Source organism: Pelodiscus sinensis, chromosome 8, assembly GCF_049634645.1.
Source record: "Pelodiscus sinensis isolate JC-2024 chromosome 8, ASM4963464v1, whole genome shotgun sequence".
Lineage (NCBI taxonomy): Eukaryota > Metazoa > Chordata > Testudines > Trionychidae > Pelodiscus > Pelodiscus sinensis.
The window spans coordinates 962,448-989,907 of NC_134718.1; the positions used below are offsets into that span (position 1 = coordinate 962,448).

Consider the following 27,460-nt stretch of genomic DNA (forward strand, 5'->3'; position numbering starts at 1 on the left):
TCAGCCATCACTGAGACATGGTGTCACGTTACCAAATTTGAGTCTCCCCTCAAAATCCAGCAACGTGACACCCCCAATGCAAAATTGATGCAGGAAGTGATGCCAGTAACATCACTGAGGGCATCACAGGCCTCCCCATGCTTTGGCTCTGGGTCGTCACATGTTCTACCCAATGTTAGAAACAGCAGTACAGAGCTGGATCAGTGTATGAGAACCCAGCTTGACTAAAATAGGCCTCATTACTGCAAGGTCTGTTCTAGTGACAACCACGTCCTTGCATTGCCTTAGAACCCCAAGGCAAAACCTGGTAAAACCCAGAGCTACTTGGATCTGCCTTTGTGGCACGATCCCCATGTGTGTCAGGTGATTTTGCCCAGAGCTGAAGAAAGCAGTGAATTTATCCAGGCCAGCTCTGGCAACTCTCTGAACCACAATTAACCTTGTGTGAATGCAGGTATTCTCATCCCAAATAGTGTAGGCATTTTTTGCACTTATCCATGAAAACAAAATGGTGGTGTGCCTCAGTTTCCCTTATCATGCAGCACCGTCTGGCTGGAAACTTTTTTGTCCTGTAAGAAGTTCCAAGACCAGTTACAAGTGTTAACCATGAAATATCAACATTACTATGTCCTTTTACGTACAGTCTGTCACTGGGCACATTCCCTGACAAGTTACAAGGTGTTTCCATAAGATCATGCCCATTGTTTACCTTTACAATTCTCTGCAACAATAGTACATTGGGGTATGTCTACACTACCCCGCTAGTTCGAACTAGGAGGGTAATGTAGGCATACTGCACTTGCAAATGAAGCCCGGGATTTGAATTTCCCGGGCTTCATTTGCATAAGCGGGGAGCCGCCATTTTTAAAACCCCGCTGGTTCGAACCCCGTGCAGCGCGGCTACACGAGGCACGAACTAGGTAGTTCGAACTAGGAAGCCTAGTTCAAACCACCGTTACTCCTCGTGGAATGAGAACTAGGAGGGTAGTGTAGACATACCCTTGGTTACAAGAATTAACATCAGTAACAAGAACAATCCTATCTCAGGTGTATATTGACATTCTCCATCATGCCCCTCCTCTGGCCCCACACCATTGCAGTTTTGGCCCCTCAGGTTTAAACTGCAAATCTTCTTGACCAAAGCAAGTCCTGCCCCTCCCCCTTGTCCTCTGGGCTCCAGGCCTGAAACCTCTGGCCTGCCCAAGACAAAGGGCTGGCTGGGCGTGACTCCCTGGCTCACAATGGCCCTGGAATTCTCCCCCTTCCCCCACTCAGTGGGGTAACAGCAGTGAGCTGTAGACTCCCAAGTCTCTCCTCTGTCCCTCTCTAACCTCTGTTTCCACATGGAACCAGATATCAACCTCCCTGATTGATTATGAGTGTCCACCGTGTCCAGAGATGGGAGCGTAACTGCCATCTCCTGCATCCTAGAGAGAGTGACCACACAGCTGTTCTGCTCTGCATACTCAGCTACCCAGCCCTTCTCCTGAATCTGAGACACTAACTTCCCACTCTCCTCACTCACCTGGGAATAATCCTGTCCCAAAGACACTGACTTCCCAGCAAGCTGGTCACACACAGTCACTGGGTTAGCAGCCTGCTCCAATTCTCTGGCTGTTCCTGCCTCCTCTGGAACAACCCTCAGTCCCTCTGAGACCTCTCCACCACCATCCACACTGGGTTTCCATAAACCCAAGTCAGTGGAGTCACTGTTAACAGACAAGTTCTGTCTGTCAGGCACTGCAGCAAGTGCCTCACACAAGAAGCTGCTGCCTTTTACAGGCAGAGCTTTCTCCTGAATGCCTCTCGTCACCTCTCCCTGTTACTGCAAACTGCTTGCTACAAGCACTGCCAGGACTCTCTTCCCTATGAGCTTCCTCAAGCAACAGTTCACCCTTCTCTGGCTCTGCAGCAGCATTGCCCTGCTGAGCCCCAACCAACTCCTCCTGCAATTCCCTTACTCCCTGAGTTATCTCCAGCCCCTCTGGTGGATTCACAGATAATCCCCTCTCAGGCACACAGACAGACTCACAAGAGACAGGGTCAGAGGCACCTTTTCTCCCTTTGCAGCTCTCTAGATGGCTGTAAACTTCCACGCCATCATTAGGCACCAGAGTTAACATGACCTCATTCTCCCCTTGCGCCCGTGCTAAGGGGTCACCCTGGTCCCACAGAGTCGCTCCCCCCTCTTCCAGCAACACAGCAGCATCAGGCACAACATCAGGGTCCCCACTGTCTGATCTCCGGGGTTCTAGCAAAACACTGACTGACTCTACCTGAGTCACCTCATCCTTCTCCCCAGCAGACACAAACTTAGAGCCACCTCCTTTCTGGGCCTTAGCCATATCCAGACCCAACTCTGGGACAACAACACTGCTCTCAGCCATCACAGGCTGTGGGGCACCTTCCTCAGACAAAGGAAGAAACTCTTCCCCACACACAGACAGGCAACCAGAGACAGCTTCTCCCTTGTCCCCACACCCCTGGCTAATCTCAGGCATATAGCTAGCCACTGGGACAGCTTCCTTCACTGCCCCACTGCTACTTCCACCACCCAAATCGCCAGCTTGCACACACTGTGCTTCTTCACACAACTCGCTTTCAACTTGTGCAGGTTCAATTCCACAAACCTCACCAGCCACCAACTCCTCAACTAAAACTTCACTCCGGCCAGCCACTCCAGGCTGCCTCAGAGAAACACTTCCCTGATTTCTGGGCTCTTCCTGCCCTGGTTCTGATTCCAGCCTCACCTCTGGGGCATCAGACGGGCCCTTACTCCCAGGCTCACTGCCCCCCTGCACAGACACCCAGCCATCTGCCACAGGCACACATGTAGAGACACTTTCCCCTTGGTTACAGGGAGACTGACCAGCCCCAGAAAACTTTCTCTGATTTCTGGGCTTTTTCCGCCCTGGTGTTGATTTCAGCCTCGCCTTTGAGGCACTAGACAGGCCCTTAGAAGCCTCACTCGCAGATTCACGGCTACCAGCCACAGGCAAACATCTAGAGACACTTTTCTTTTGGTTACAATAAGATTGACTAGCCCCAGAAAGCTTCCCAGAGTTACCTGTACCCCCCTCACAAACTCCACACATGCTTCAGGGCTGGGCTACAACATTACCCCACACGCCCACACGGTCATACACCGAACTTTCAGGAGGACACAGTTCCTTTTGTGCTTCAATTCTTTTGGGTTGCAGTTCAAATCTGGCAGCTTTTTCCCGGCCTTGATTGATGTGTCTGTCCCACTCTGCCATTCTCTCTGCATGTTCTCGGTCTCGCCTCTGTATTCTCTGTTGTGATAGCAGACGAGACTCCTCCACTTCTCGTTTACATCTAAGTTGCATTCTCCTCACTGGATCCTGCTCTCTTATTTCTTCTGCAGCATTTCTGACCATTAACAAAAATGCCAGCTCCGGATTAGAAACTTCCTCATTAAAGGCAATGCCTCCTTCCAAGCACAAGAGTTCCAGAGCCTCTCTGTCCAGACTTTCATACTGTAGCTCACTCATTGCAGCTGCTCTTTAACCAACCAAACTCTCAACACCAAAAATCAAATTTAGACAGCGTGGGGTCCTGATCCCAAAGCTCAGTTGCCCAAGATCTGTGGATCCTGCCGACTACGCCACTGTGACGGACCGGGCCGTGTCTGGGCACAGCTGAGGGCGTCCGCTCAGGGCGAATTGCTCAACTTCGGGGCTCCTTACAGCCCCCAGACTGGTGACATCTCCAAACAGGCCACACACCAGTCCCACAGAGCGCTTCAGCAGCCTGCCTGAAGCCTCACGAGCAAAACCCCTCCGACACCCCAGCAATATCTGTGCCCCAGATGGCCCCGGGCCTCATAAACAGGTGGGGGGTTCTAGCACCCAATCCCACCTACCCCGAACAAGTTCTGTCCGGTTCCAAGAAACCAGCCACAGATCCCTGGTCAATTTACCCTCTGGACCTTACCCACAAATCACGCTGGGCCAATCCTTTAGCATCTAACATCTAAAGATTTATTATTACAGGAAAGAAAAGCCTGAGAGTGAGGTTGTTAAAGGAATAATACATTACATGCACCGAATCTCCCAGTCCTCGATGCAGGCTCTAGCAGAGATGTTACAGCTGCTGGTTTAAAAGTTCTTGTTGCACATCCTAGGATCAGGATGGGTTCACAGGTCTTCCAGGCTCTTCGATCCCTGTAGTGCTGCCTCTGGGATGAAGTGCTGAGCTGAGAACAAAATGGCATCGACCACATGGCCTCTTTATCCTCCTTCCTGGCCTCTTCTTGTATGCAGCAGGTCACCTGGTCCCCCTTATTCCTGTGTTGCCTGCTGGTAGCCCTTAGGTATGAGTCACCCTCATTCTTTAGGTGTGTCCTTGGCCCATCGAGTGCCATTGTCCCACAGGGCCTCGCTGATTAGTATGTCCATAGGCCGGGCTCTGCCCACTGCTCAACCACATGCAGAGAAATATTCAGTATCTACACAGATTCCAGATTCCTAACTCCACACACAGACATCACACAAATAGCGTACACAGGATTAGCAGACAGTGAGCTTCTATTCAACACCCCACATGGCCCCTTTTATACCATTTCTGGGGCCAACACCCCCACCTGTGGGTGCAGCAGCGATCTGGCTGCTCCCCTCAAAATCCAGTAACGTGACAACAGGTAGTTCGAACTAGGGTTTTAATTCGAACTACCGGGTCCCTGCTGTGGCAGTTAGTCTGGACTTGTAAATTTCAAAAAATGGCGACCGGCTGGGAAGATGCAAATCAAGCGCAGGATATTTAAATCCCGGGCTTGATTTGCAACTTTGAATGCCACATTAGCCTCCCTAGTTCAAACTGGGGGCTAGTGTAGACAGACCCTCAGCCTCTCCTCCTAGGTCATGTGCTCCAGCCCCGTAAGCATTTTCCTTGCCCTTTGCTGGACCCTCTCCAGTGCGTCCACATCCTTTCTATAGTGAGGGGGCCCAGAACTGGACACAATACTCCAGATGTGGCCTCACCAGAGCTGAATAAAGGGGAATAATCACTTCTCTAGATCTGCTGGCAATGCTCCTCCTAATGCGCCCTAATATGCCATTAGCCTTCTTGGCCACAAGGGCCCCTGGTGACTCATCTCCAGCTTCTCATCCACTGTAGCCCCCAGGTCCTTTTCTGCAGAACTGCTACTTAGCCAGTCTGTCCCCAGCCTGTACCAATGCTTGGGATTCTTCCGTCCCACGGGCAGGACTCTGCACTTGTCCTTATTGAACCTCATCAGATTTCTGTTGGCCCAATCCTCTAATCTGTCCAGGTCACTCTGGACCCTATCCCTGCCCTCCAGTGTATCTACCTCTCCCCCAGCTTAGTGTCATCTGCAAACTTGCTGAGGGTGCAATCTATCCCCTCGGCCAGGTCATTAATAAAGATGTTGAACAAAACCGGCCACTAGAAACCGATCTCTGGGGCACTGCGCTAGAAACCGACCGCGATCCTGACATTGAGCCATTGATCACCACCCGCTGGGCCCGGCCTTCTATCCAGCTTACAGGCCATTCATCCAATCCATACTCCCTTAACTTGCTGGCAAGAATCTTGTGGGAGACGTATCAAAAGCCTTGCTAAAGTCAAGGTCTATCCCATCCACTGACTTTCCCATGTCCACAGAGCCAGTCACCTCATCATAGAAGCCCATCAGATTGGTCAGGCAGGACTTGCTGCCCCATTCCCCTCCAAAGAGGGGGGCCCCAGAACAGGCACTTGCTGCTGACTCCCAAGGCGTCCACAGGTCCAGTCTTTCAATGGGCCCGTTTCCCAGGTCCCATTGTTCTTCTCATTGCTCTGGGATCTGGCTCCATCCCCTCTCCAGCCCAGAGGTGCTTGTCTTCCCCCCATCCATTCGCTCCCAGGGCGATCAGTTACACAAAGGGGGCCCAGAGTCTACAGGACACACAGTTTCCGTGTGAAAGGACTCGCTACACCGGTAAAAGAGAAATGTCGGTGAGACACTGATCCCTACAGCGACCGTGCAGGGACTCGTGCGCCGTCCCCTTCTGCCCTCTGCCGAGCAACCCCCGAGGGGCAGCGCTAGGGAACGTGTCTGCTCAGCGCTGGGCGCGCCAATGCGAGTGGAAACGATCCCGGGCGGGACTCGGTGCAACAGGCCCCGGTGTAAAGGGTCTCGCGCTCGCCCGCCGTGGGGTCTGGGGGTTCCTGGCGGTTCCTGCTGCTTTGGCTCAGGGGGAGGCCACTCTGCCCCAGTCAGGAATTCGCAGGCAGGGCAGGGCATAATCTGGGGGTCCAGGCCCTCGGGGGGCATAGTCTGGGGGTCCGGCCCCTCGGGCGGGGCATAGTCCGGGGTCCAGGCCCTCGGGCGGGGCATAGTCTGGGGCTCCAGCCCCTCGGGCGGGGCATAGTCTGAGGTCCAGGCCCTCGGGCGGGGCATAGTCCGGGGTCCGGCCCCTCGGGCGGGGCATAGTCCGGGGTCCGGCCCCTCGGGCGGGGCATAGTCTGGGGTCCAGACTCTCGGGCGGAGCATAGTCCGGGGTCCAGACTCTCGGGCGGAGCATAGTCCGGGGTCCAGGCCCTCGGGGGGGCATAGTCTGGGGTCCGGCCCCTCGGGCGGGGCATAGTCCGGGGTCCAGGCCCTCGGGGGGGGCATAGTCTGGGGTCCGGCCCCTCGGGCGGGGCATAGTCCGGGGTCCAGGCCCTCGGGGGGGCATAGTCTGGGGTCCGGCCCCTCGGGCGGGGCATAGTCCGGGGTCCAGGCCCTCGGGCGGGGCATAGTCTGGGGTCCAGGCCCTCGGGCGGAGCATAGTCTGGGGTCCAGGCCCTCGGGCGGGGCATAGTCTGGGGTCCAGACTCTCGGGCGGGGCATAGTCCGGGGTCCGGCCCCTCGGGCGGGGCATAGTCCGGGGTCCGGCCCCTCGGGCGGGGCATAGTCCGGGGTCCAGACTCTCGGGCGGAGCATAGTCCGGGGTCCAGGCCCTCGGGGGGGCATAGTCTGGGGTCCGGCCCCTCGGGCGGGGCATAGTCCGGGGTCCAGGCCCTCGGGGGGGGCATAGTCTGGGGTCCGGCCCCTCGGGCGGGGCATAGTCCGGGGTCCAGGCCCTCGGGGGGGCATAGTCTGGGGTCCGGCCCCTCGGGCGGGGCATAGTCCGGGGTCCAGGCCCTCGGGCGGGGCATAGTCCGGGGTCCAGGCCCTCGGGGGGGCATAGTCTGGGGTCCGGCCCCTCAGGCGGGGCATAGTCCGGGGTCCAGACTCTCGGGCGGGGCATAGTCCGGGGTCCAGGCCCTCGGGCGGGGCATAGTCCGGGGTCCAGACTCTCGGGCGGGGCATAGTCTGGGGTCCAGGCCCTCGGGGGGGCATAGTCTGGGGTCCGGCCCCTCAGGCGGGGCATAGTCCGGGGTCCAGGCCCTCGGGCGGGGCATAGTCTGGGGTCCGGCCCCTCGGGCGGGGCATAGTCTGGGGTCCAGACTCTCGGGCGAGGCATAGTCCGGGGTCCAGCCCCTCGGGCGGGGCATAGTCCGGGGTCCAGACTCTCGGGCGAGGCATAGTCCGGGGTCCAGACTCTCGGGCGAGGCATAGTCCGGGGTCCAGACTCTCGGGCGAGGCATAGTCCGGGGTCCAGCCCCTCGGGCGGGGCATAGTCCGGGGTCCAGACTCTCAGGCGGGGCATAGTCCGGGGTCCAGCCCCTCGGGCGGGGCATAGTCTGGGGTCCAGACTCTCGGGCGGGGCATAGTCCGGGGTCCAGACTCTCGGGCGGGGCATAGTCCGGGGTCCGGCCCCTCGGGCGGGGCATAGTCCGGGGTCCGGCCCCTCGGGGGGGCATAGTCCGGGGTCCAGCCCCTCGGGCGGGGCATAGTCCGGGGTCCGGCCCCTCGGGCGGGGCATAGTCCGGGGTCCAGCCCCTCGGGCGGGGCATAGTCTGGGGTCCAGACTCTCGGGCGGGGCATAGTCTGGGGTCCGGCCCCTCGGGCGGGGCATAGTCTGGGGTCCAGCCCCTCGGGCGGGGCATAGTCTGGGGTCCAGCCCCTCGGGCGGGGCATAGTCCGGGGTCCAGCCCCTCGGGGGGGGGCATAGTCCGGGGTCCGGCCCCTCGGGCGGGGCATAGTCTGGGGTCCAGCCCCTCGGGCGGGGCATAGTCTGGGGTCCAGACTCTCGGGCGGGGCATAGTCTGGGGTCCAGACTCTCGGGCGGGGCATAGTCTGGGGTCCAGACTCTCGGGCGGGGCATAGTCTGGGGCTCCAGCTCCTCGGGTGGGGCATAGTCTGGGGGTCCAGGCCCTCGGGTGGGGCATAGTCTGGGGGTCCAGGCCCTCGGGCGGGGCACAGTCCGGGGTCCAGACTCTCGGGCGGGGCATAGTCTGGGGTCCAGCCCCTCGGGCGGGGCATAGTCTGGGGTCCAGACTCTCGGGCGGGGCATAGTCCGGGGTCCAGCCCCTCGGGCGGGGCATAGTCTGGGGTCCAGCCCCTCGGGTGGGGCATAGTCTGGGGGTCCAGGCCCTCGGGTGGGGCATAGTCTGGGGGTCCAGGCCCTCGGGCGGGGCATAGTCCGGGGTCCAGGCCCTCGGGTGGGGCATAGTCTGGGGGTCCAGGCCCTCGGGCGGGGCATAGTCTGGGGTCCGGCCCCTCGGGCGGGGCATAGTCTGGGGTCCGGCCCCTCGGGCGGGGCATAGTCTGGGGTCCGGCCCCTCGGGCGGGGCATAGTCCGGGGTCCAGCCCCTCGGGCGGGGCATAGTCTGGGGTCCGGCCCCTCGGGCGGGGCATAGTCTGGGGTCCAGGCCCTCGGGGGGGGCATAGTCCGGGGTCCAGACTCTCGGGGGGGGCATAGTCCGGGGTCCAGCCCCTCGGGCGGGGCATAGTCCGGGGTCCAGACTCTCGGGCGGGGCATAGTCTGAGGGTCCAGCCCCTCGGGCGGGGCATAGTCTGGGGTCCAGCCCCTCGGGGGGGGCATAGTCCGGGGTCCAGACTCTCGGGCGGGGCATAGTCCGGGGTCCAGCCCCTCGGGCGGGGCATAGTCCGGGGTCCAGACTCTCGGGCGGGGCATAGTCCGGGGTCCAGCCCCTCGGGCGGGGCATAGTCTGGGGTCCAGCCCCTCGGGGGGGGCATAGTCCGGGGTCCAGACTCTCGGGCGGGGCATAGTCCGGGGTCCAGCCCCTCGGGCGGGGCATAGTCTGGGGTCCAGCCCCTCGGGGGGGGCATAGTCCGAGGTCCAGCCCCTCGGGCGGGGCATAGTCTGGGGTCCGGCCCCTCGGGGGGGGCATAGCCTGGGGTCCAGCCCCTCGGGGGGGGCATAGTCTGAGGTCCAGCCCCTCGGGCGGGGCATAGTCTGAGGTCCAGGCCCTCGGGCGGGGCATAGTCTGGGGTCCAGCCCCTCGGGGGGGGCATAGTCTGGGGTCCAGCCCCTCGGGGGGGGCATAGTCTGGGGTCCAGCCCCTCGGGCGGGGCATAGTCCGGGGTCCGGCCCCTCGGGGGGGGCATAGTCTGGGGTCCAGCCCCTCGGGCGGGGCATAGTCCGGGGTCCGGCCCCTCGGGCGGGGCATAGTCTGGGGTCCGGCCCCTTGGGCGGGGCATAGTCTGGGGTCCAGCCCCTCGGGCGGGGCATAGTCCGGGGTCCAGCCCCTCGGGCGGGGCATAGTCCGGGGTCCAGACTCTTGGGCGGGGCATAGTCTGAGGTCCAGCCCCTTGGGCGGGGCATAGTCCGGGGTCCAGCCCCTCGGGCGGGGCATAGTCTGAGGTCCAGCCCCTTGGGCGGGGCATAGTCCGGGGTCCAGCCCCTTGGGCGGGGCATAGTCCGGGGTCCAGCCCCTCAGGCGGGGCATAGTCCGGGGTCCAGCCCCTCAGGCGGGGCAGCGCCAACAGCAGAAGGCCTCAGCCCCAGGCAGCAGTACAGGGCAGTAGGGGTGGCCGGGTGCAATGACAGGCGTCCCCTGGACCCAGCCTCCTCCCTGCCCTCTCGGGGAGGTGAGTTCTGTCCTGGGACCCAGCTGGGAGTCGCTGTCCTCGGGCCACGTTGTGCCCGTCTCGGGGCGCCTCTGTCCCCAGCCACCCGGGGGAGAGCCAGCCTGGCCGCCCCTCGGCTCTGCAGGGCTCCTCTTCGGGCTCCAGCCCTGGCAGCTGGCTCCTCCAGCAGCTTTATACTTCCTCTCCTGCCTCTTCACTTCCTGTGGGGCGGGCACAGCCTGGCTCCGCCCCCCTGGGATCCGAGACAGGCTCCGCCCCCCTGATGCAGCGGGAGGCGACGGGGCGGAGGGTCCGTCCGAGGCTCCGGGATGCCCGGTACTGGCCTTTGCTCTGAGTTACAAGCCGGTTTTCGTTTGCTCCCAGCCAGGTCTCTAGACAAACTCTACAACTTCGCCGACTGCTCCGGCCTCCACCTGGTCTTTGCGCTGAACGCCCTGTGCCGGAACCCCAACAACTCCTGGAACAGCTCCAACGCCCTCAGCCTGCTGAAGTACAGCGCCAGCAAGAAATACAACATCTCCTGGGAGCTGGGCAACGGTGGGTTGCCGTGCGGCCGGGCCGTGCCGGAGTCCCAGCTCCCGGCTGCCCGTCCCCGCGGGCTGGGCAGGGCGGACAGGTGCAGGACCCGGCTCCCGGAGGCACAGCGAGAAGGGGCCTGGCGGCGGGGAGGGGCTCTGCCGTCAGGGGCGCGCTCTGCCTCGCGGGCTCGGGGGAGCCGGTTTGTCTCGCACGCCCAGACGTGAGACACAGGCGTGCCACGCCGCGGCCCTGCTCCCGTTGCCAGGCGCCGAGCGGCCAGACTGCTCTCACCCGCGCAGGACGGCTGGCCTGTGCCGGGCCCTGGCCACAGCTCATCTCCGCCAGCCCGCGTAGGCTGTGGGCGGGTCCACGCTGCAACGTGCCGGCTTCGCGCCCCTCGGGGTGCGCCCCGCCGAGACGCCGCCGGGCCAAGCCAAGGCACGGCATAGGCAGCGCGAGGCCGCCAGCGTCTGCCCTCAGGGAGGTGGGGGAGACCCTGCCGCGGAGACCCGTGTCTGCACTGAGACCTGCGGAGCTGAGGCTCTTTGGGGGGCCCTGCGGAGCTGAGGCTTTTTGGGGGGGGCCTGCGGAGCTGAGGCTCTTTGGGGGGCCCTGCGGAGCTGAGGCTTTTTGGGGGGGGCCTGCGGAGCTGAGGCTCTTTGGGGGGCCCTGCGGAGCTGAGGCTCTTTGGGGGGGGCCCTGCAGAGCTGAGGCTCTTTGGGGGGGCCTGTGGAGCTGTGGCTTTTTGGGGGGCCCTGCAGAGCTGTGGCTTTTTGGGGGGCCCTGTGGAGCTGAGGCTCTTTGGGGGGGGGCCTGCAGAGCTGAGGCTCTTTGGGGGGCCCTGCGGAGCTGAGGCTCTTTGGGGGGCCCTGCGGAGCTGAGGCTCTTTGGGGGGGGGCCCTGCGGAGCTGAGGCTCTTTGGGGGTCCTGCAGAGCTGAGGCTCTTTGGGGGGGGCCCTGCAGAGCTGAGGCTCTTTGGGGGGGCCTGTGGAGCTGTGGCTTTTTGGGGGGCCCTGCAGAGCTGTGGCTTTTTGGGGGGCCCTGCGGAGCTGAGGCTCTTTGGGGGGGGGCCTGCAGAGCTGAGGCTCTTTGGGGGGGCCCTGCGGAGCTGAGGCTTTTTGGGGGGGGCCTGCGGAGCTGAGGCTCTTTGGGGGGCCCTGCAGAGCTGAGGCTCTTTGGGGGGGGCCTGCGGAGCTGAGGCTTTTTGGGGGGCCCTGCGGAGCTGAGGCTCTTTGGGGGGGGCCTGCGGAGCTGAGGCTTTTTGGGGGTCCTGCAGAGCTGAGGCTCTTTGGGGGGGGGCCTGCGGAGCTGAGGCTTTTTGGGGGGCCCTGCGGAGCTGAGGCTCTTTGGGGGGGCCTGCGGAGCTGAGGCTTTTTGGGGGGCCCTGCGGAGCTGTGGCTTTTTGGGGGTCCTGCGGAGCTAAGGCTCTTTGGGGGGGGCCCTGCGGAGCTGAGGCTTTTTGGGGGGCCCTGCGGAGCTGAGGCTCTTTGGGGGGGGCCCTGCGGAGCTGAGGCTTTTTGGGGGGCCCTGCGGAGCTGAGGCTCTTTGGGGGTCCATGCATGGGGAGCCCCTCTGCCGCTGGGCTGAGTTGCTTTCCCGTGTTTCTTTTGGCAGAGCCCAACAACTACCGGGCACTGACCGGCCGGGCGGTGAACGGCAGCCAGCTGGGGAGGGACTACATCCAGCTGAAAGGGCTGCTGCAGCTTATCCGCACCTACACCCGCGCCAGCCTCTACGGGCCCAACGTGGGGCGGCCCAGGAAGAACGTCATCGCTCTCCTGGAGGGGTAAGCGAGCGGGCGAGGGCCGGGCTCCCCCTTCCCTCCTCCCCAGGGCGGGGAGAGCTCGGTCAAGGGGGCCAGGGCCCAGGGGTGCTCGGAGCGTCCCGGGTGGGGCCAGCTCACCTCTGGGCGCTTTGCGGCCGGGCTCTGACGCTGTCCTCCAGCCCCTCTCCTGGGGTCTGTCTACACTACCCCGCTAGGTCGAACTAGGGGGGTAATGTAGTCATACGGAGTTGCAAATGAAGCCAGGGGTTTGAATTTCCCGGGCTTCATTTGCATAAAGCCGGCCGGCGCCATTTTTAAATGCCGGCTAGTTCGGACCCTGTGCCTGTGGCTACACGCGGCACGGACTAGCTAGTTCGGACTAGGCGTCCTATCCAAACTAGCTGTACTCCACGTTCCACGTTCCACGAGGCGTACAGCTAGTTTGGATAGGAAGCCTAGTCCGAACTAGCTAGTCCGTGCCGCGTGTAGCCGCGTGGTCTGAACTAGCCGGCATTTAAAAATGGCGCCGGCCGGCTTTATGCAAATGAAGCCCGGGAAATTCAAATCCCTGGCTTCATTTGCAACTCCGTATGACTACATTACCCCCCTAGTTCGACCTAGCGGGGTAGTGTAGACAGACCCCAGGGGCAGAGCGCCTCCCTCTGACGTGCCCGAGCCCCGGGGCCGGATCCCGACGGCCCAGCCAGCCGATCGCAGCAGCGCCAGGAGGCCTCGCCGGGGTCTCTCCGCGGCACAGAAGCTACTCGCCTGCTCTGGTTGCCGTGTCCTGCCCCTGCCCTCCGGACCAGCACAGGGGGCTGCCCGAGGCGCTGCCTGTGCCGCCAGAGCACAGGGCAGCGGCAGGAGCTGGGCTCCCAGGCCTCAGCGCCGTGCTCAGACCCACTTGGCGTGACTGGCCTGGACACTCCATGAACCCCAGAAGGGCCAGATTCCTGCTGTGCACTGGAGCAGGGGACGGGCAGAGGAGGTCCCTCCCCACAGTCGGGAAGCAGCTGCCCCGGCAGACTGGCCACGTCCTGCCCATGCCGCTCAGCCCCAGAGAAGGGGGCTGCCCGACGGCTCTCTCCACCCCTTGCGCTTCAGCTTTCGACTCTGGGAGCAGCCGGAGGGTGAGCGGGCACCGGGGAGGTACTGGACGGGCACTGTGGTCTCACGCCTGCGGGCAGGAGGCAGGGGGCAGCGAGGGGAGGGAGGGGAGCAGCCGGAGGGTGAGCGGGCGCCGGGGAGGTACCGGACGGGCACTGCGGTCTCACGCCTGCGGGCAGGAGGCAGGGGGCAGCGAGGGGAGGGAGGGGAGCAGCCGGAGGGTGAGCGGGCACCGGGGAGGTACCGGACGGGCGCTGGGGTCTCACGCCTGCGGGCAGGAGGCAGGGGAGAGGGGGGAGCAGCCGGAGGGTGTGCGAGCACCGGGGAGGTACCGGACGGGCGCTGGGGTCTCACGCCTGCGGGCAGGAGGCAGGGGGCAGCGAGGGGAGAGGGGGGAGCAGCCGGAGGGTGAGCGGGCGCCGGGGAGGTACCGGACGGGCGCTGGGGTCTCACGCCTGCGGGCAGGAGGCAGGGGAGAGGGGGGAGCAGCCGGAGGGTGAGCGGGCGCCGGGGAGGTACCGGACGGGCGCTGGGGTCTCAGGCCTGCGGGCAGGAGGCAGGGGAGGGAAGGGAGCAGACGGAGGGTGTGCGGGCGCCGGGGAGGTACCGGACGGGCGCTGGGGTCTCACGCCTGCGGGCAGGAGGCAGGGGAGAGGGGGGAGCAGCCGGAGGGTGTGCGAGCACCGGGGAGGTACCGGACGGGTGCTGGGGTCTCACGCCTGCGGGCAGGAGGCAGGGGGCAGCGAGGGGAGAGGGGGGAGCAGCCGGAGGGTGAGCGGGCGCCGGGGAGGTACCGGACGGGCGCTGGGGTCTCACGCCTGCGGGCAGGAGGCAGGGGAGGGAAGGGAGCAGACGGAGGGTGTGCGGGCGCCGGGGAGGTACCGGACGGGCGCTGGGGTCTCACGCCTGCGGGCAGGAGGCAGGGGAGAGGGGGGAGCAGCCGGAGGGTGTGCGAGCACCGGGGAGGTACCGGACGGGCGCTGGGGTCTCACGCCTGCGGGCAGGAGGCAGGGGAGAGGGGGGAGCAGCCGGAGGGTGTGCGAGCACCGGGGAGGTACCGGACGGGCGCTGGGGTCTCACGCCTGCGGGCAGGAGGCAGGGGGCAGCGAGGGGAGAGGGGGGAGCAGCCGGAGGGTGAGCGGGCGCCGGGGAGGTACCGGACGGGCGCTGGGGTCTCACGCCTGCGGGCAGGAGGCAGGGGAGGGAAGGGAGCAGACGGAGGGTGTGCGGGCGCCGGGGAGGTACCGGACGGGCGCTGGGGTCTCACGCCTCCGGGCAGGAGGCAGGGGAGAGAGGGGAGCAGCCGGAGGGTGTGCGAGCACCGGGGAGGTACCGGACGGGCGCTGGGGTCTCACGCCTGCGGGCAGGAGGCAGGGGGCAGCGAGGGGAGAGGGGGGAGCAGCCGGAGGGTGTGCGAGCACCGGGGAGGTACCGGACGGGCGCTGGGGTCTCACGCCTGCGGGCAGGAGGCAGGGGGCAGCGAGGGGAGAGGGGGGAGCAGCCGGAGGGTGAGTGGGCGCCGGGGAGGTACCGGACGGGCGCTGGGGTCTCACGCCTGCGGGCAGGAGGCAGGGGGCAGCGAGGGGAGAGGGGGGAGCAGCCGGAGGGTGTGCGGGCGCCGGGGAGGTACCGGACGGGCGCTGGGGTCTCACGCCTGCGGGCAGGAGGCAGGGGAGAGGGGGGAGCAGCCGGAGGATGAGCGGGCGCCGGGGAGGTACCGGACGGGCACTGCGGTCTCAGGCCTGCGGGCAGGAGGCAGGGGGCAGCGAGGGGAGAGGGGGGAGCAGCCAGAGGGTGTGCGGGCGCCGGGGAGGTACCGGACGGGCACTGCGGTCTCAGGCCTGCGGGCAGGAGGCAGGGGGCAGCGAGGGGAGGGAAGGGAGCAGACGGAGGGTGAGCGGGCGCCGGGGAGGTACCGGACGGGCACTGCGGTCTCAGGCCTGCGGGCAGGAGGCAGGGGGCAGCGAGGGGAGGGAAGGGAGCAGACGGAGGGTGTGCGGGCGCCGGGGAGGTACCGGACGGGCGCTGGGGTCTCACGCCTGCGGGCAGGAGGCAGGGGGCAGCGAGGGGAGAGAGGGGAGCAGCCGGAGGGTGTGCGGGCGCCGGGGAGGTACCGGACGGGCGCTGGGGTCTCACGCCTGCGGGCAGGAGGCAGGGGGCAGCGAGGGGAGAGAGGGGAGCAGCCGGAGGGTGTGCGGGCGCCGGGGAGGTACCGGACGGGCACTGCGGTCTCAGGCCTGCGGGCAGGAGGCAGGGGGCAGCGAGGGAGGCTGGAGATGGGAGCAGCCGTAGTGCCAGGGGAAGGAGAAGAGGCGTTGAGCCCTGAGGGGCATGACGCACACGGCCACAGACACATGGGAGAGCCGGAGCCTGTGGGCAAAGGACCGTGCGGGACCCTGGGGACAAGCGGCAGTGGGGCTGGCGGTGGGGCTGGCCAGGGGATTCTGCTGGCAGCGGGTTACGTCCAGGCTTCGCTAGCAGCTGACGACCAGCCTGGCACAGGCACAGAGCAGCCGTAATGCCTGGGCCGCTCTGGGGGCCCAGTGAAGGGCTGTTTGCCTCTGTCCCTGGATTCATCTTGGGGTTCAAGTGTGCGCCGGCGCCGGGCGGACGCCGTGCCAAAGGCGCTCCAGCAAAGCGCCGGTGTGCGAACAGGCCCAGGCCGGTGGCAGGACCGGTGCCCTTGCAGGGGGAGGGCGAGATGCCTGCCAAGGCCACGGGCCGGGCGTTACATGCCAGGCAAGAGCTGACCCTGGGGCTGAAAAGCCAGCAGCGGCCCTGCGGCTCCGGGGAGCCTCGCCCAGACCAAGCAGCCGGGCGCAGTGCCGGGCGCGGTTCCTCGGGCTGCGCCAGTCGCCGCCGGCTCCTACGGTCGGGACTGAGACTCGCGGGGCCTTTGCCTGGAGGCGGCCAGGCCCTGCTGCGGAGAGAGGGGGCGTTGCCTGCTGGGCCGGGGCGGGCCGGAGCCTGCGAGCGCACAGGAGAGGGGGAGGGGGTTCTCCAGGCACCGCAGCCGGCCCGCTTGGATGAGGTGTTAATTAGCCCGTTCATGGAGCCGGAGCTGTCGGAGAGCACGTGGCTGAGCTGCCGCCTGCGCCGCGCCAGGGATCCCAGGGCAGCCGGGCGCCGGGCGTGGAGGAAGTCGGGGGACTGTGAGCAGTGAGGGCCGACTGCAATAGCCGCTCAGGAATCGGCACCCGGGCCGGTGCACGTGCTGGAGCCCAGGCCGGGCCCAGAGCCGCATGGTCAGCGCTTTTGAAACGCAGCCGGGTGCCCCCCAAGAGCCCGGGCCCTGGGCCTCGCTGCGCTGGCAGCACCGCTCCCTCGTCCGCCTGCTGCTGGGCATGAGCCCCCCCTGCACAGACGCCTTTCTGGCTCCTGCTGCCGCCGCCACGGGATGCCACGTGGGCCTGCGAGCCCGTCGCTCCGCACAGCACCCAGGGCAAAGCAGGCCGCGCGCGCCAGGGCCAGGGTGGGACGTCGCCACCCTTCCCGCATGTCACAGCCAGCCCGTGAGGGCCCACCCAGCTGCCCTGGTCGCCGGGGGCCTCAGGCCTCGGGAGCGTGCGGAGCGGCGGCGAGCGCTGGCTGGAGTGTGGTGCACCGGGGGCTGAGTTGGAGCATCGGAGAAGCCCGGCTGGAGCCGCACCACAGCGGAGCGCTCACAGTGCACGGCCGTGGGGTAGGCGGGCTTTGCTCACCACTCGGAACGCTCACAGTGCACGGCCGTGGGGTAGGCGGGCTTTGCTCACCACTCGGAGCGCTCACAGTGCACGGCCATGGGGTAGGCGGGCTTTGCTCACCACTCGGAGCGCTCACAGTGCACGGCCATGGGGTAGGCGGGCTTTGCTCACCACTCGGAGCGCTCACAGTGCACGGCCATGGGGTAGGCGGGCTTTGCTCACCACTCGGAGCGCTCACAGTGCACGGCCGTGGGGTAGGCGGGCTTTGCTCACCACTCGGAGCGCTCACAGTGCACGGCCGTGGGGTAGGAGGGCTTTGCTCACCACTCGGAGCGCTCACAGTGCACGGCCGTGGGGTAGGCGGGCTTTGCTCACCACTCGGAGCGCTCACAGTGCACGGCCATGGGGTAGGCGGGCTTTGCTCACCACTCGGAGCGCTCACAGTGCACGGCCGTGGGGTAGGCGGGCTTTGCATGGGGTAGGCAGGCTTTGCTCACCACTCAGAGCGCTCACAGTGCACGGCCGTGGGGTAGGCAGGCTTTGCTCACCACTCAGAGCGCTCACAGTGCACGGCCGCAGAGTAGGCGGGCTTTGCATGGGGTAGGCAGGCTTTGCTTACCACTCGGAGCGCTCACAGTGCACGGCCGCAGAGTAGGCGGGCTTTGCACAGGGTAGGCGGGCTTTGCTCACCACTCGGAGCGCTCACAGTGTACGGCCATGGGGTAGGCGGGCTTTGCTCACCACTTGGAGCGTTCACAGTGCACGGCTATGGGGTAGGCGGGCTTTGCTCACCACTCGGAGCGCTCACAGTGCACGGCCGCAGAGTAGGCGGGCTTTGCACGGGGTAGGCGGGCTTTGCACGAGGTAGGCGGGCTTTGCTCACCACTCGGAGCGCTCACAGTGCATGGCCGCAGAGTAGGCGGGCTTTGCACGGGGTAGGCGGGCTTTGCACGGGGTAGACGGGCTTTGCTCACCACTCGGAGCGCTCACAGTGCACGGCCGCAGAGTAGGCGGGCTTTGCACGGGGTAGGCGGGCTTTGCACGGGGTAGACGGGCTTTGCTCACCACTCGGAGCGCTCACAGTGCACGGCCGCAGAGTAGGCGGGCTTTGCACGGGGTAGGCGGGCTTTGCACGGGGTAGGCGGGCTTTGCTCGCCACTAAGAGCGCTTGTGCCTCAGTTGCGGCTCAGCAGTGCAGCTCCCCACAGTGGGAGCGACAGGTAGCCGCCCGCGCCGGCTCAGGGGCCTGGGCGTGGGAACGTAGCACTTCAGGGCCTGTCAGAGGAGGGCGTGGGACCCAGGAAACTTTCCCTTCTCCAGCTATTCCATGGTGCTGGCGGGGGATGGGGCATGTGCTGCTGCAGTCAGAGCTGCTGTAAGCCAAGGAGGGGAGGGCGTTGGGGCTGCAAACAGGGAAACCGAGGCACTCCCAAGTTAAAGGGGGATTTGTAACCCTCCTTGTCGCTTCCCGAATGCCAGAAGAGGCCTCAGGCCGACGTCTCTGAGCTCCCGGGTCGCACAGCCAGCGTGTCGGCTGGCTGCCTTTGGAGGGCTCCTCCGCGGGTCCCCGGCCAGCCTGCCCGGTCCTGCCGAGCCTCCGCTCCTGCTTTCTGGGCGCTCGCGCACCCTTCCCTGCGCTCTGTGCGTGGGGCTGCCGGAGGGTTCCAGGGAAATCCCGACACACCTGCCATTCCAACCCTGGACTGTGCAGCTCAGGGCCGGGCCCCTGGCTGTGCGAGCGCCGAGCTGGGTCCTTCGGGGCACGTCGCTTTCTAGCCACCCCTCCAGCCCAGTAACTCGTCCCTGGCTGTGGCCCCCGGCAGGGCACCGGGAGAGGGAGGATCCGCTTCTCCCTTGCTCCTTGCTCCAGGGCGGGAGCCCGTTTCCCGTAGAGCCCTGGCACTGGCAGGCCCAGCCCCCGGCCCTCACCGTCCAGCGCGCTCAGCGAATCGTGGCCTTAGAGCTTCCGCCCTGGCCAGCGGCCCGGTGCCATGAGGCAGGGCTGGGGGCAGGCGGCCTCCTTCCTGGGGCAGGCCTGGTTCTCCCTGGGAGCAGAGAGCGGTGGCCTTGAAACCTCCTTTCCCTCCGCCCAAGGGCCGGAGGTCATGTCAGTGCCCGGCGGTTCTGGGCCCAGGCTGCAGGCCGGATTCAGCCCGCTCTGGGCGTCCTTAGCTGGCAGGCGACCCCCGGCTGAGCCCTGAGCTATTCCAGCACCAACACTGCACAGGCAGGCGTCCTCGCAGTGACGGCAGAGGGGGCTGTGCCATGGGGGCTGCCCCCGCCCCTCCGCGCTTGGCAGAGCTCGCGTCTTGTGCCCGCCCGGAGCGCACGCGTGTCCCACAGCGCCCGCCTGCCGTGCGCCAGAGGAGGAGCACAGAGCTCGTGTGGCACAGTCGTGTCTTGCCCTCCCTGGGACGCAGCTGAGGCCGAAGGCGCCCCGCGTCCATGCCAGAGCACGCCCCGGAGGGACCGCGGAGAACGAGAGCTCCCGGCTCAGCAGCGTGCTGGCCAAGCGGACCGGGCTGATGACGTTACAGATTCCCATTTGCCCTGCTGGAGGCCACGTTCCACTCACAGTGCCCCGGGGCCTGACACAAAGGGCCCTGCGGCACCCGCCGTGTGCACAGAGCTGCAGACAGCCGTCAGACGGGGGGGCGGGAGAGATCAGCCTGTGCACCCCCTCTGGGTTGCCGGTTTCACCTGGACAGTTTGGTACTTGGGTCCCCCGTCCGGTAAAAACAAATGAAAATCCCGGACATGTGAATGGCCAGTATTTTCTCTTTCCCTCGGACAGAAGCCTGGCGGGGACAGTTGGGAGCGCAGGGCCATTTTTTTTTTTTTTCTCAGCAACTTTGGTCTCCCATGGTTCGTTTTTTTGCTCAATCAAGTTTGCCGTGTTTGAGATTTTTGTTGAAAGCATCTGGCAAGCCCACCTCCTTCACTAGGTCCCACGTCTGCTTCCACTCTGCTGCGTCGAGCTCGGTGGGGGCTGGCGCGTAAAAGGGAGAGGCAAGTCCCCTGGGGTCTCTCCCTCTGTGCACTGCTGCCGGGGGGATGCGTCTCTTCACGGGCGGGGTTCTGAATTGGGCCAGCCAGTCTCAGCCATGTGCCCCCAGGGCTTCCATCCCAACTGAACACTCGTGCTGGCATCCTGAAGGAGCGCTCCGGGCCTGCTCCATGCCTGCTCCTGTGCTCCGGTCCTGCTCCGGCGCTCCGGGCCTGCTCCATGCCTGCTCCTGTGCTCCGGTCCTGCTCCGGCGCTCCGGGCCTGCTCCATGCCTGGTCCTGTGCTCCGGTCCTGCTCCGGCGCTCCGGGCCTGCTCCATGCCTGCTCCTGTGCTCCGGTCCTGCTCCGGCGCTCCGGGCCTGCTGCACGCCTGCTCCTGTGCTCCGGTCCTGCTCCGGCGCTCCGGGCCTGCTGCACGCCTGCTCCTGTGCTCCGGTCCTGCTCCGGCGCTCCGGGCCTGCTGCACGCCTGCTCCTGTGCTCCGGTCCTGCTCCGGCGCTCCGGGCCTGCTGCACGCCTGCTCCTGTGCTCCGGTCCTGCTCCGGCGCTCCGGGCCTGCTGCACGCCTGCTCCTGTGCTCCGGGCCTGCTCTGGTGCTCCGGGCCTGCTCCATGCCTGCTCCTGTGCTCCGGTCCTGCTCCGGCGCTCCGGGCCTGCTGCACGCCTGCTCCTGTGCTCCGGTCCTGCTCCGGCGCTCCGGGCCTGCTGCACGCCTGCTCCTGTGCTCCGGTCCTGCTCCGGCGCTCCGGGCCTGCTGCACGCCTGCTCCTGTGCTCCGGTCCTGCTCCGGCGCTCCGGGCCTGCTGCACGCCTGCTCCTGTGCTCCGGTCCTGCTCCGGCGCTCCGGGCCTGCTCCACGCCTGCTCCTGTGCTCCGGTCCTGCTCCGGCGCTCCGGGCTGGAGAGGCAGCAGACCCGCCCCGCCATGCTTGGGCCCGGAGACAGTGACCCGGGAGCAGCTGCCAGGGCAGGGCCTGTGGCCTCGTGTGAGCTGGGGTGTGGGGGCGGCGGGTGGGTGTCGCACACTCGCCAGCTGCCGGCACAGCCCCAGGCTCACCGGTGTCTTCGTTTGTCCCTACAGGTTCATGAAGGTGGCTGGCCACACCGTGGACGCCGTTACCTGGCAACAGTAGGTATTTGCCGTTCCGTTCCCTCCCGCGCTGGGCGGAGGTAGCGCCGTGGCGGGCCAGCCGGTGGCTGGAGAGGGACGGAGCCCTGACGCCACCGCGGAGAGCGGGGCACCCTGGCAGCTCCTGGGGAACCTTGCCAGCCCTGGCCTGGGACCCCACTGGGCACGCTGGCCAGGCAGAGGGGCTGGGAGGAAGCGGGAAATCTGGGGTCACGTGCCAGGCTGAGTCGGTGCCCACGGGCGTGTGCCAGCTCCCAGCTAGCGGCAGGATGCGCCCTGAGGGGGAGTTTGCTGGGGGGTCGGGGGTCGGTTTGGGGATGTCAGAGATGGGGCCCACAGTAGGCCTGGGTGTGGAGGATGCTTGGCCAGGCATGCATGGGGCAGAGGCTGGTCTGGAGGAGGATCTGCCCAGGGCATATATTGGGGGCTGGTCTGACGGGATGGGATATGGGGGGGTTGGGATGGCCACAGTGCATTAAGGCTCATACATGGTGTGAACCCAAGTAGGGCCGGGGTGTGGGGCTGTGCATGTGCAGGGCCCAGGGGCAGGGCATGCGCGGGTAGGGCCGGGGTGTGGGGCAGGGCGTGTGCGGGACCCGGGGGCAGGGTATGCGCAGGTGTGGGGCAAGGCGTGCGCAGGTGTGGGGCAGGGCGTGTGCAGGACCCGGGGGCAGGGTATGCGCAGGTGTGGGGCAAGGTGTGCGCAGGTGTGGGGCAGGGCGTGCGCGGGTAAGGCAGGGCCCAGGGGCAGGGCGTGCGTGGGTAGGGCGGAGCCCGGGGTCAGGGCGTGCGCGGGTAGGGCCGGGGTGTGGGGCAGGGCGTGCGCGGGTAGGGCTGGGGTGTGGGGCAGGGCGTGTGCAGGTAGGGCGGAGCCCGGGGTCAGGGCGTGCGCGGGTAGGGCGGAGCCCGGGGGCAGGGCGTGCGCGGGTAGGGCCGGGGTGCGGGGCAGGGCGTGTGCGGGTAGGGCGGAGCCAGGGGGCAGGGCGTGCGCGGGTAGGGCCGGGGTGCGGGGCAGGGCGTGCGCGGGTACGACGGAGCCCGGGGGCAGGGCGTGCGCGGGTACGACGGAGCCCGGGGGCAGGGCGTGCGCGGGTACGACGGAGCCCGGGGGCAGGGCGTGCGCGGGTAGGATGGAGCCCGGGGGCAGGGCGTGGGCGGGTAGGATGGAGCCCGGGGGCAGGGCGTGGGCGGGTAGGGCCAGGGCCCGGGGGCAGGGCGTGCGCGGGTACGACGGAGCCCGGGGGCAGGGCGTGCGCGTGTAGGGCCAGGGCCCGGGGGCAGGGCGTGCGCGGGTAGGGCCGGGGTGTGGGGCAGGGCGTGCGCGGGTAGGGCTGAGCCCGGGGTCAGGGCGTGCGCGGGTAGGGCCAGGGCCCGGGGTCAGGGCGTGCGCGGGTAGGGCCAGGGCCCAGGGGCAGGGCGTGCGCGGGTAGGGCCAGGGCCCAGGGGCAGGGCGTGCGCGGGTAGGGCCGGGGTGTGGGGCAGGGCGTGCGCGGGTAGGATGGAGCCCGGGGGCAGGGTGTGCCCGGGTAGGGCTGAGCCCGGGGGCAGGGCGTGCGCGGGTAGGGCCGGGGTGTGGGGCAGGGCTGTGCGCGGGTAGGGCTGAGCCCGGGGGCAGGGCGTGCGCGGGTAGGGCCAGGGCCCAGGGGCAGGGCGTGCGCGGGTAGGGCCGGGGTGTGGGGCAGGGCGTGCGCGGGTAGGGCTGAGCCCGGGGGCAGGGCGTGCGCGGGTAGGGCTGAGCCCGGGGGCAGGGCGTGCGCGGGTAGGGCTGAGCCCGGGGGCAGGGCGTGCGCGGGTAGGATGGAGCCCGGGGGCAGGGCGTGTGCGGGTAGGATGGAGCCCGGGGGCAGGGCGTGCGCGGGTAGGGCCAGGGCCCGGGGGCAGGGCGTGCGCGGGTAGGGCCAGGGCCCGGGGGCAGGGCGTGCGCGGGTAGGGCCAGGGCCCGGGGGCAGGGCGTGCGCGGGTAGGGCCAGGGCCCGGGGGCAGGGCGTGCGCGGGTAGGGCCAGGGCCCGGGGGCAGGGCGTGTGCAGGTAGGGCCGGGGTGTGGGGCAGGGCGTGCGCGGGTAGGGCCGGGGTGTGGGGCAGGGCGTGCGCGAGGTGTCAGCCGAAGGCGGCGGCTCGGGGGGGCACAGAAGGCCTTTCGGAGGGGAGCCGCCAGCTCAGGCTGGGGGAGGGCAGCGGGAAGCCGCCCGCCAAGTCGATAACGGTGTCTCCGGCAGGTCTGTGCCGAGGTGCCAGGGCGGGGGGAGGGCCCCCACACAGTAGCTGCCCCCGGGCACGCAGGCCATGTCATTCTAAGCAGACTCCCCGCTTAGCGCACTAGAGCCGGAAATGCCTGACGCTGGGACGTCGGCTGTAATTGAATTACCTGAAATGAAAGAAGGGGTCAGATAATAGGGGCAAAGGTCCCTCTTTAAACTAAGTGGGGAGTAAACAAAACCAGCTGCCCGGGGCCGAGGCTCCCCTCATTAAACAGGGACCGAGGCTAATGGGCCGGGCTAATTCGGAGCCGTTGGGGAAGGTTTCCGAAGGCAGCGGGAGAGCCGGGGCCGGAGCCGGGGCCGGGGCCGGAGCCGGGGCAACCGCGGTGCAGCCAGCCGCAGGAGTAGCCAGGGAGCCTGGGGCTGGCCTTGTCAGCTGGGTGCGGTGGGGTGCCGCTGACACGCTGCTCGGTGCCGCTGGAGCACGGCAGGCCTCTGCCCCGAATCCCGCACAGGGCTCTGCAGCAGTGGGGAGAGCGGGCAGCCCTGGGTCTAGCCCAGTCAGCTGGGTGACCGTGAACAAGTCACGCCCCCTCTGTGCCTCGGTTTCCCCCCTGCAAAGGGAGGCTGCTGGCACTGGCCAGCATGGCACAGCTCTGGGCTCCAGGGAGGCGAGACCTCGGGAGCTGGTATTGCTGCTTCCCTCGCTAGCCCGCCCCGGTGTCCCACCCCGCCCGGTGACAGGCTGAGCCGTGTGCGCGCAGGGCGGGCTCTGCCATCTCGGCACAGAGACGGGCAGCCCCGGGCAGCCCTGCCAGGCGCCTCCTCGTGGGCAGTCCCGCCAGGCGCCTCCTCTCGGGCAGTCCCACCAGGCGCCTCCTCTCGGGCAGTCCCGCCAGGTGCCTCCTCGCGGGCAGTCCCACCAGGCGCCTCCTCGCGGGCAGTCCCACCAGGCGCCTCCTCGCGGGCAGTCCCACCAGGCGCCTCCTCTCGGGCAGTCCCGCCAGGCGCCTCCTCTCGGGCAGTCCCGCCAGGTGCCTCCTCGCGGGCAGTCCCACCAGGCGCCTCCTCGTGGGCAGTCCCGCCAGGCGCCTCCTCTCGGGCAGTCCCGCCAGGTGCCTCCTCTCGGGCAGTCCCGCCAGGCGCCTCCTCTCGGGCAGTCCCGCCAGGCGCCTCCTCGTGGGCAGTCCCACCAGGCTAACCTCCTCGCGGGCAGTCCCACCAGGCTAACCTCCTCGCGGGCAGTCCCGCCAGGTGCCTCCTCGTGGGCAGTCCCGCCAGGCGCCTCCTCGCGGGCAGTCCCACCAGGCGCCTCCTCGCGGGCAGTCCCACCAGGCGCCTCCTCGCGGGCAGTCCCACCAGGCGCCTCCTCGTGGGCAGTCCCGCCAGGCTAAGCTCCTCGCGGGCAGTCCCACCAGGCGCCTCCTCACGGGCAGTCCCACCAGGCGCCTCCTCGCGGGCAGTCCCACCAGGCGCCTCCTCGTGGGCAGTCCCACCAGGCGCCTCCTCTCGGGCAGTCCCACCAGGCGCCTCCTCGCGGGCAGTCCCACCAGGCGCCTCCTCGTGGGCAGTCCCGCCAGGCGCCTCCTCGCGGGCAGTCCCGCCAGGCTAAGCTCCTCGCGGGCAGTCCCACCAGGCGCCTCCTCACGGGCAGTCCCACCAGGCGCCTCCTCGTGGGCAGTCCCACCAGGCGCCTCCTCTCGGGCAGTCCCGCCAGGCGCCTCCTCGCGGGCAGTCCCGCCAGGCGCCTCCTCGCGGGCAGTCCCGCCAGGCGCCTCCTCGTGGGCAGTCCCACCAGGCGCCTCCTCACGGGCAGTCCCGCCAGGCGCCTCCTCGCGGGCAGTCCCGCCAGGCGCCTCCTCGTGGGCAGTCCCGCCAGGCTAACCTCCTCGTGGGCAGTCCCGCCAGGCGCCTCCTCGCGGGCAGTCCCGCCAGGCACCTCCTCGCGGGCAGTCCCGCCAGGCGCCTCCTCGTGGGCAGTCCCGCCAGGCGCCTCCTCGTGGGCAGTCCCGCCAGGCGCCTCCTCGTGGGCAGTCCCGCCAGGCGCCTCCTCGTGGGCAGTCCCGCCAGGCGCCTCCTCACGGGCAGTCCCACCAGGCGCCTCCTCACGGGCAGTCCCGCCAGGCACCTCCTCACGGGCAGTCCCGCCAGGCGCCTCCTCACGGGCAGTCCCGCCAGGCACCTCCTCGTGGGCAGTCCCGCCAGGCACCTCCTCACGGGCAGTCCCGCCAGGCACCTCCTCACGGGCAGTCCCGCCAGGCGCCTCCTCACGGGCAGTCCCGCCAGGCACCTCCTCACGGGCAGTCCCACCAGGCGCCTCCTCACGGGCAGTCCCACCAGGCGCCTCCTCACGGGCAGTCCCGCCAGGCACCTCCTCACGGGCAGTCCCGCCAGGCACCTCCTCACGGGCAGTCCCGCCAGGCACCTCCTCACGGGCAGTCCCGCCAGGCGCCTCCTCGCGGGCAGTCCCGCCAGGCGCCTCCTCGCGGGCAGTCCCGCCAGGCTAAGCTCCTCGCGGGCAGTCCCACCAGGCGCCTCCTCGCGGGCAGTCCCACCAGGCGCCTCCTCACGGGCAGTCCCGCCAGGCGCCTCCTCGCGGGCAGTCCCGCCAGGCGCCTCCTCGCGGGCAGTCCCGCCAGGCTAAGCTCCTCGCGGGCAGTCCCACCAGGCGCCTCCTCGCGGGCAGTCCCGCCAGGCTAACCTCCTCGCGGGCAGTCCCACCAGGCGCCTCCTCGCGGGCAGTCCCGCCAGGCTAACCTCCTCGCGGGCAGTCCCGCCAGGCTAACCTCCTCGCGGGCAGTCCCACCAGGCTAACCTCCTCGCGGGCAGTCCCGCCAGGCGCCTCCTCGCGGGCAGTCCCGCCAGGCTAACCTCCTCGCGGGCAGTCCCGCCAGGCTAACCTCCTCGCGGGCAGTCCCACCAGGCTAACCTCCTCACGGGCAGTCCCGCCAGGCGCCTCCTCGCGGGCAGTCCCGCCAGGCGCCTCCTCACGGGCAGTCCCGCCAGGCACCTCCTCACGGGCAGTCCCGCCAGGCTAACCTCCTCACGGGCAGTCCCGCCAGGCTAACCTCCTCGCGGGCAGTCCCACCAGGCTAACCTCCTCGCGGGCAGTCCCGCCAGATGCCTCCTCATGGGCAGTCCCGCCAGGCACCTCCTCACGGGCAGTCCCACCAGGCTAACCTCCTCACGGGCAGTCCCGCCAGGCTAACCTCCTCGCGGGCAGTCCCACCAGGCTAACCTCCTCGCGGGCAGTCCCGCCAGATGCCTCCTCATGGGCAGTCCCGCCAGGCGCCTCCTCACGGGCAGTCCCGCCAGGCTAACCTCCTCACGGGCAGTCCCGCCAGGCGCCTCCTCACAGGCAGTCCCGCCAGGCACCTCCTCACGGGCAGTCCCGCCAGGCTAACCTCCTCGCGGGCAGTCCCTCCAGACGCCTCCTCGCGGGCAGTCCCGCCAGGCTAACCTCCTCACGGGCAGTCCCGCCAGGCTAACCTCCTCACGGGCAGTCCCGCCAGACGCCTCCTCACGGGCAGTCCCGCCAGGCTAACCTCCTCACGGGCAGTCCCGCCAGGCACCTCCTCACGGGCAGTCCCGCCAGGCTAACCTCCTCGCGGGCAGTCCCGCCAGACGCCTCCTCGCGGGCAGTCCCGCCAGGCTAACCTCCTCACGGGCAGTCCCGCCAGGCTAACCTCCTCGCGGGCAGTCCCGCCAGGCGCCTCCTCGCGGGCAGTCCCGCCAGGCTAACCTCCATGCTGGCAGTCTCGCTGGGACTCTGATGCTCCCTCTTTCCTTTTCTGGGACGCTCCCTGCTGCCTTTCTGACAGTGGGTGACCAGAGCTGGCTGCCGAACTCCGGGCCATCTCCCCCGTGCCAGCCTGTGACGGACCGGGCCGGGTCTGGGCACAGCTGAGGGCGTCCACTCAGGGCGAATTGCTCAAATGCGGGGCTCCTTACAGCCCCTGGCTGTCCCACAGAGCACGTCAGCTGCCAGCCTGGCCAGCCAGAAGCCTCATGAGCAAAACCCCTCTGACACTCCAGCTCTGTCCGCAAACAGCCCCGGGCCTGCCCACAGGTGAGGGGTTTAGAACCCAATCTCACCTCCCCCGAACAGG

At 67.5% G+C, this 27,460-nt stretch overlaps 1 protein-coding gene across 2 annotated transcripts in view; it reads left to right on the forward strand.

Moving 5' to 3' along the window:
• The window catches only part of HPSE2 (heparanase 2 (inactive)), a 177,599-nt gene that overhangs the window by 96,935 nt on the left and 53,204 nt on the right, over nucleotides 1-27,460 (forward strand). For both annotated transcript variants that reach the window (XR_012905505.1, XM_075934461.1), the window contains exons 4-6: nucleotides 10,307-10,480; nucleotides 12,077-12,248; nucleotides 21,105-21,152. Coding sequence is in view for 1 of the 2 variants with exons in the window: in XM_075934461.1 (XP_075790576.1) it covers nucleotides 10,307-10,480; nucleotides 12,077-12,248; nucleotides 21,105-21,152 (394 nt within the window). In the remaining variant the exon portion in view is untranslated. The remainder of the gene's footprint in view (nucleotides 1-10,306; nucleotides 10,481-12,076; nucleotides 12,249-21,104; nucleotides 21,153-27,460) is intronic.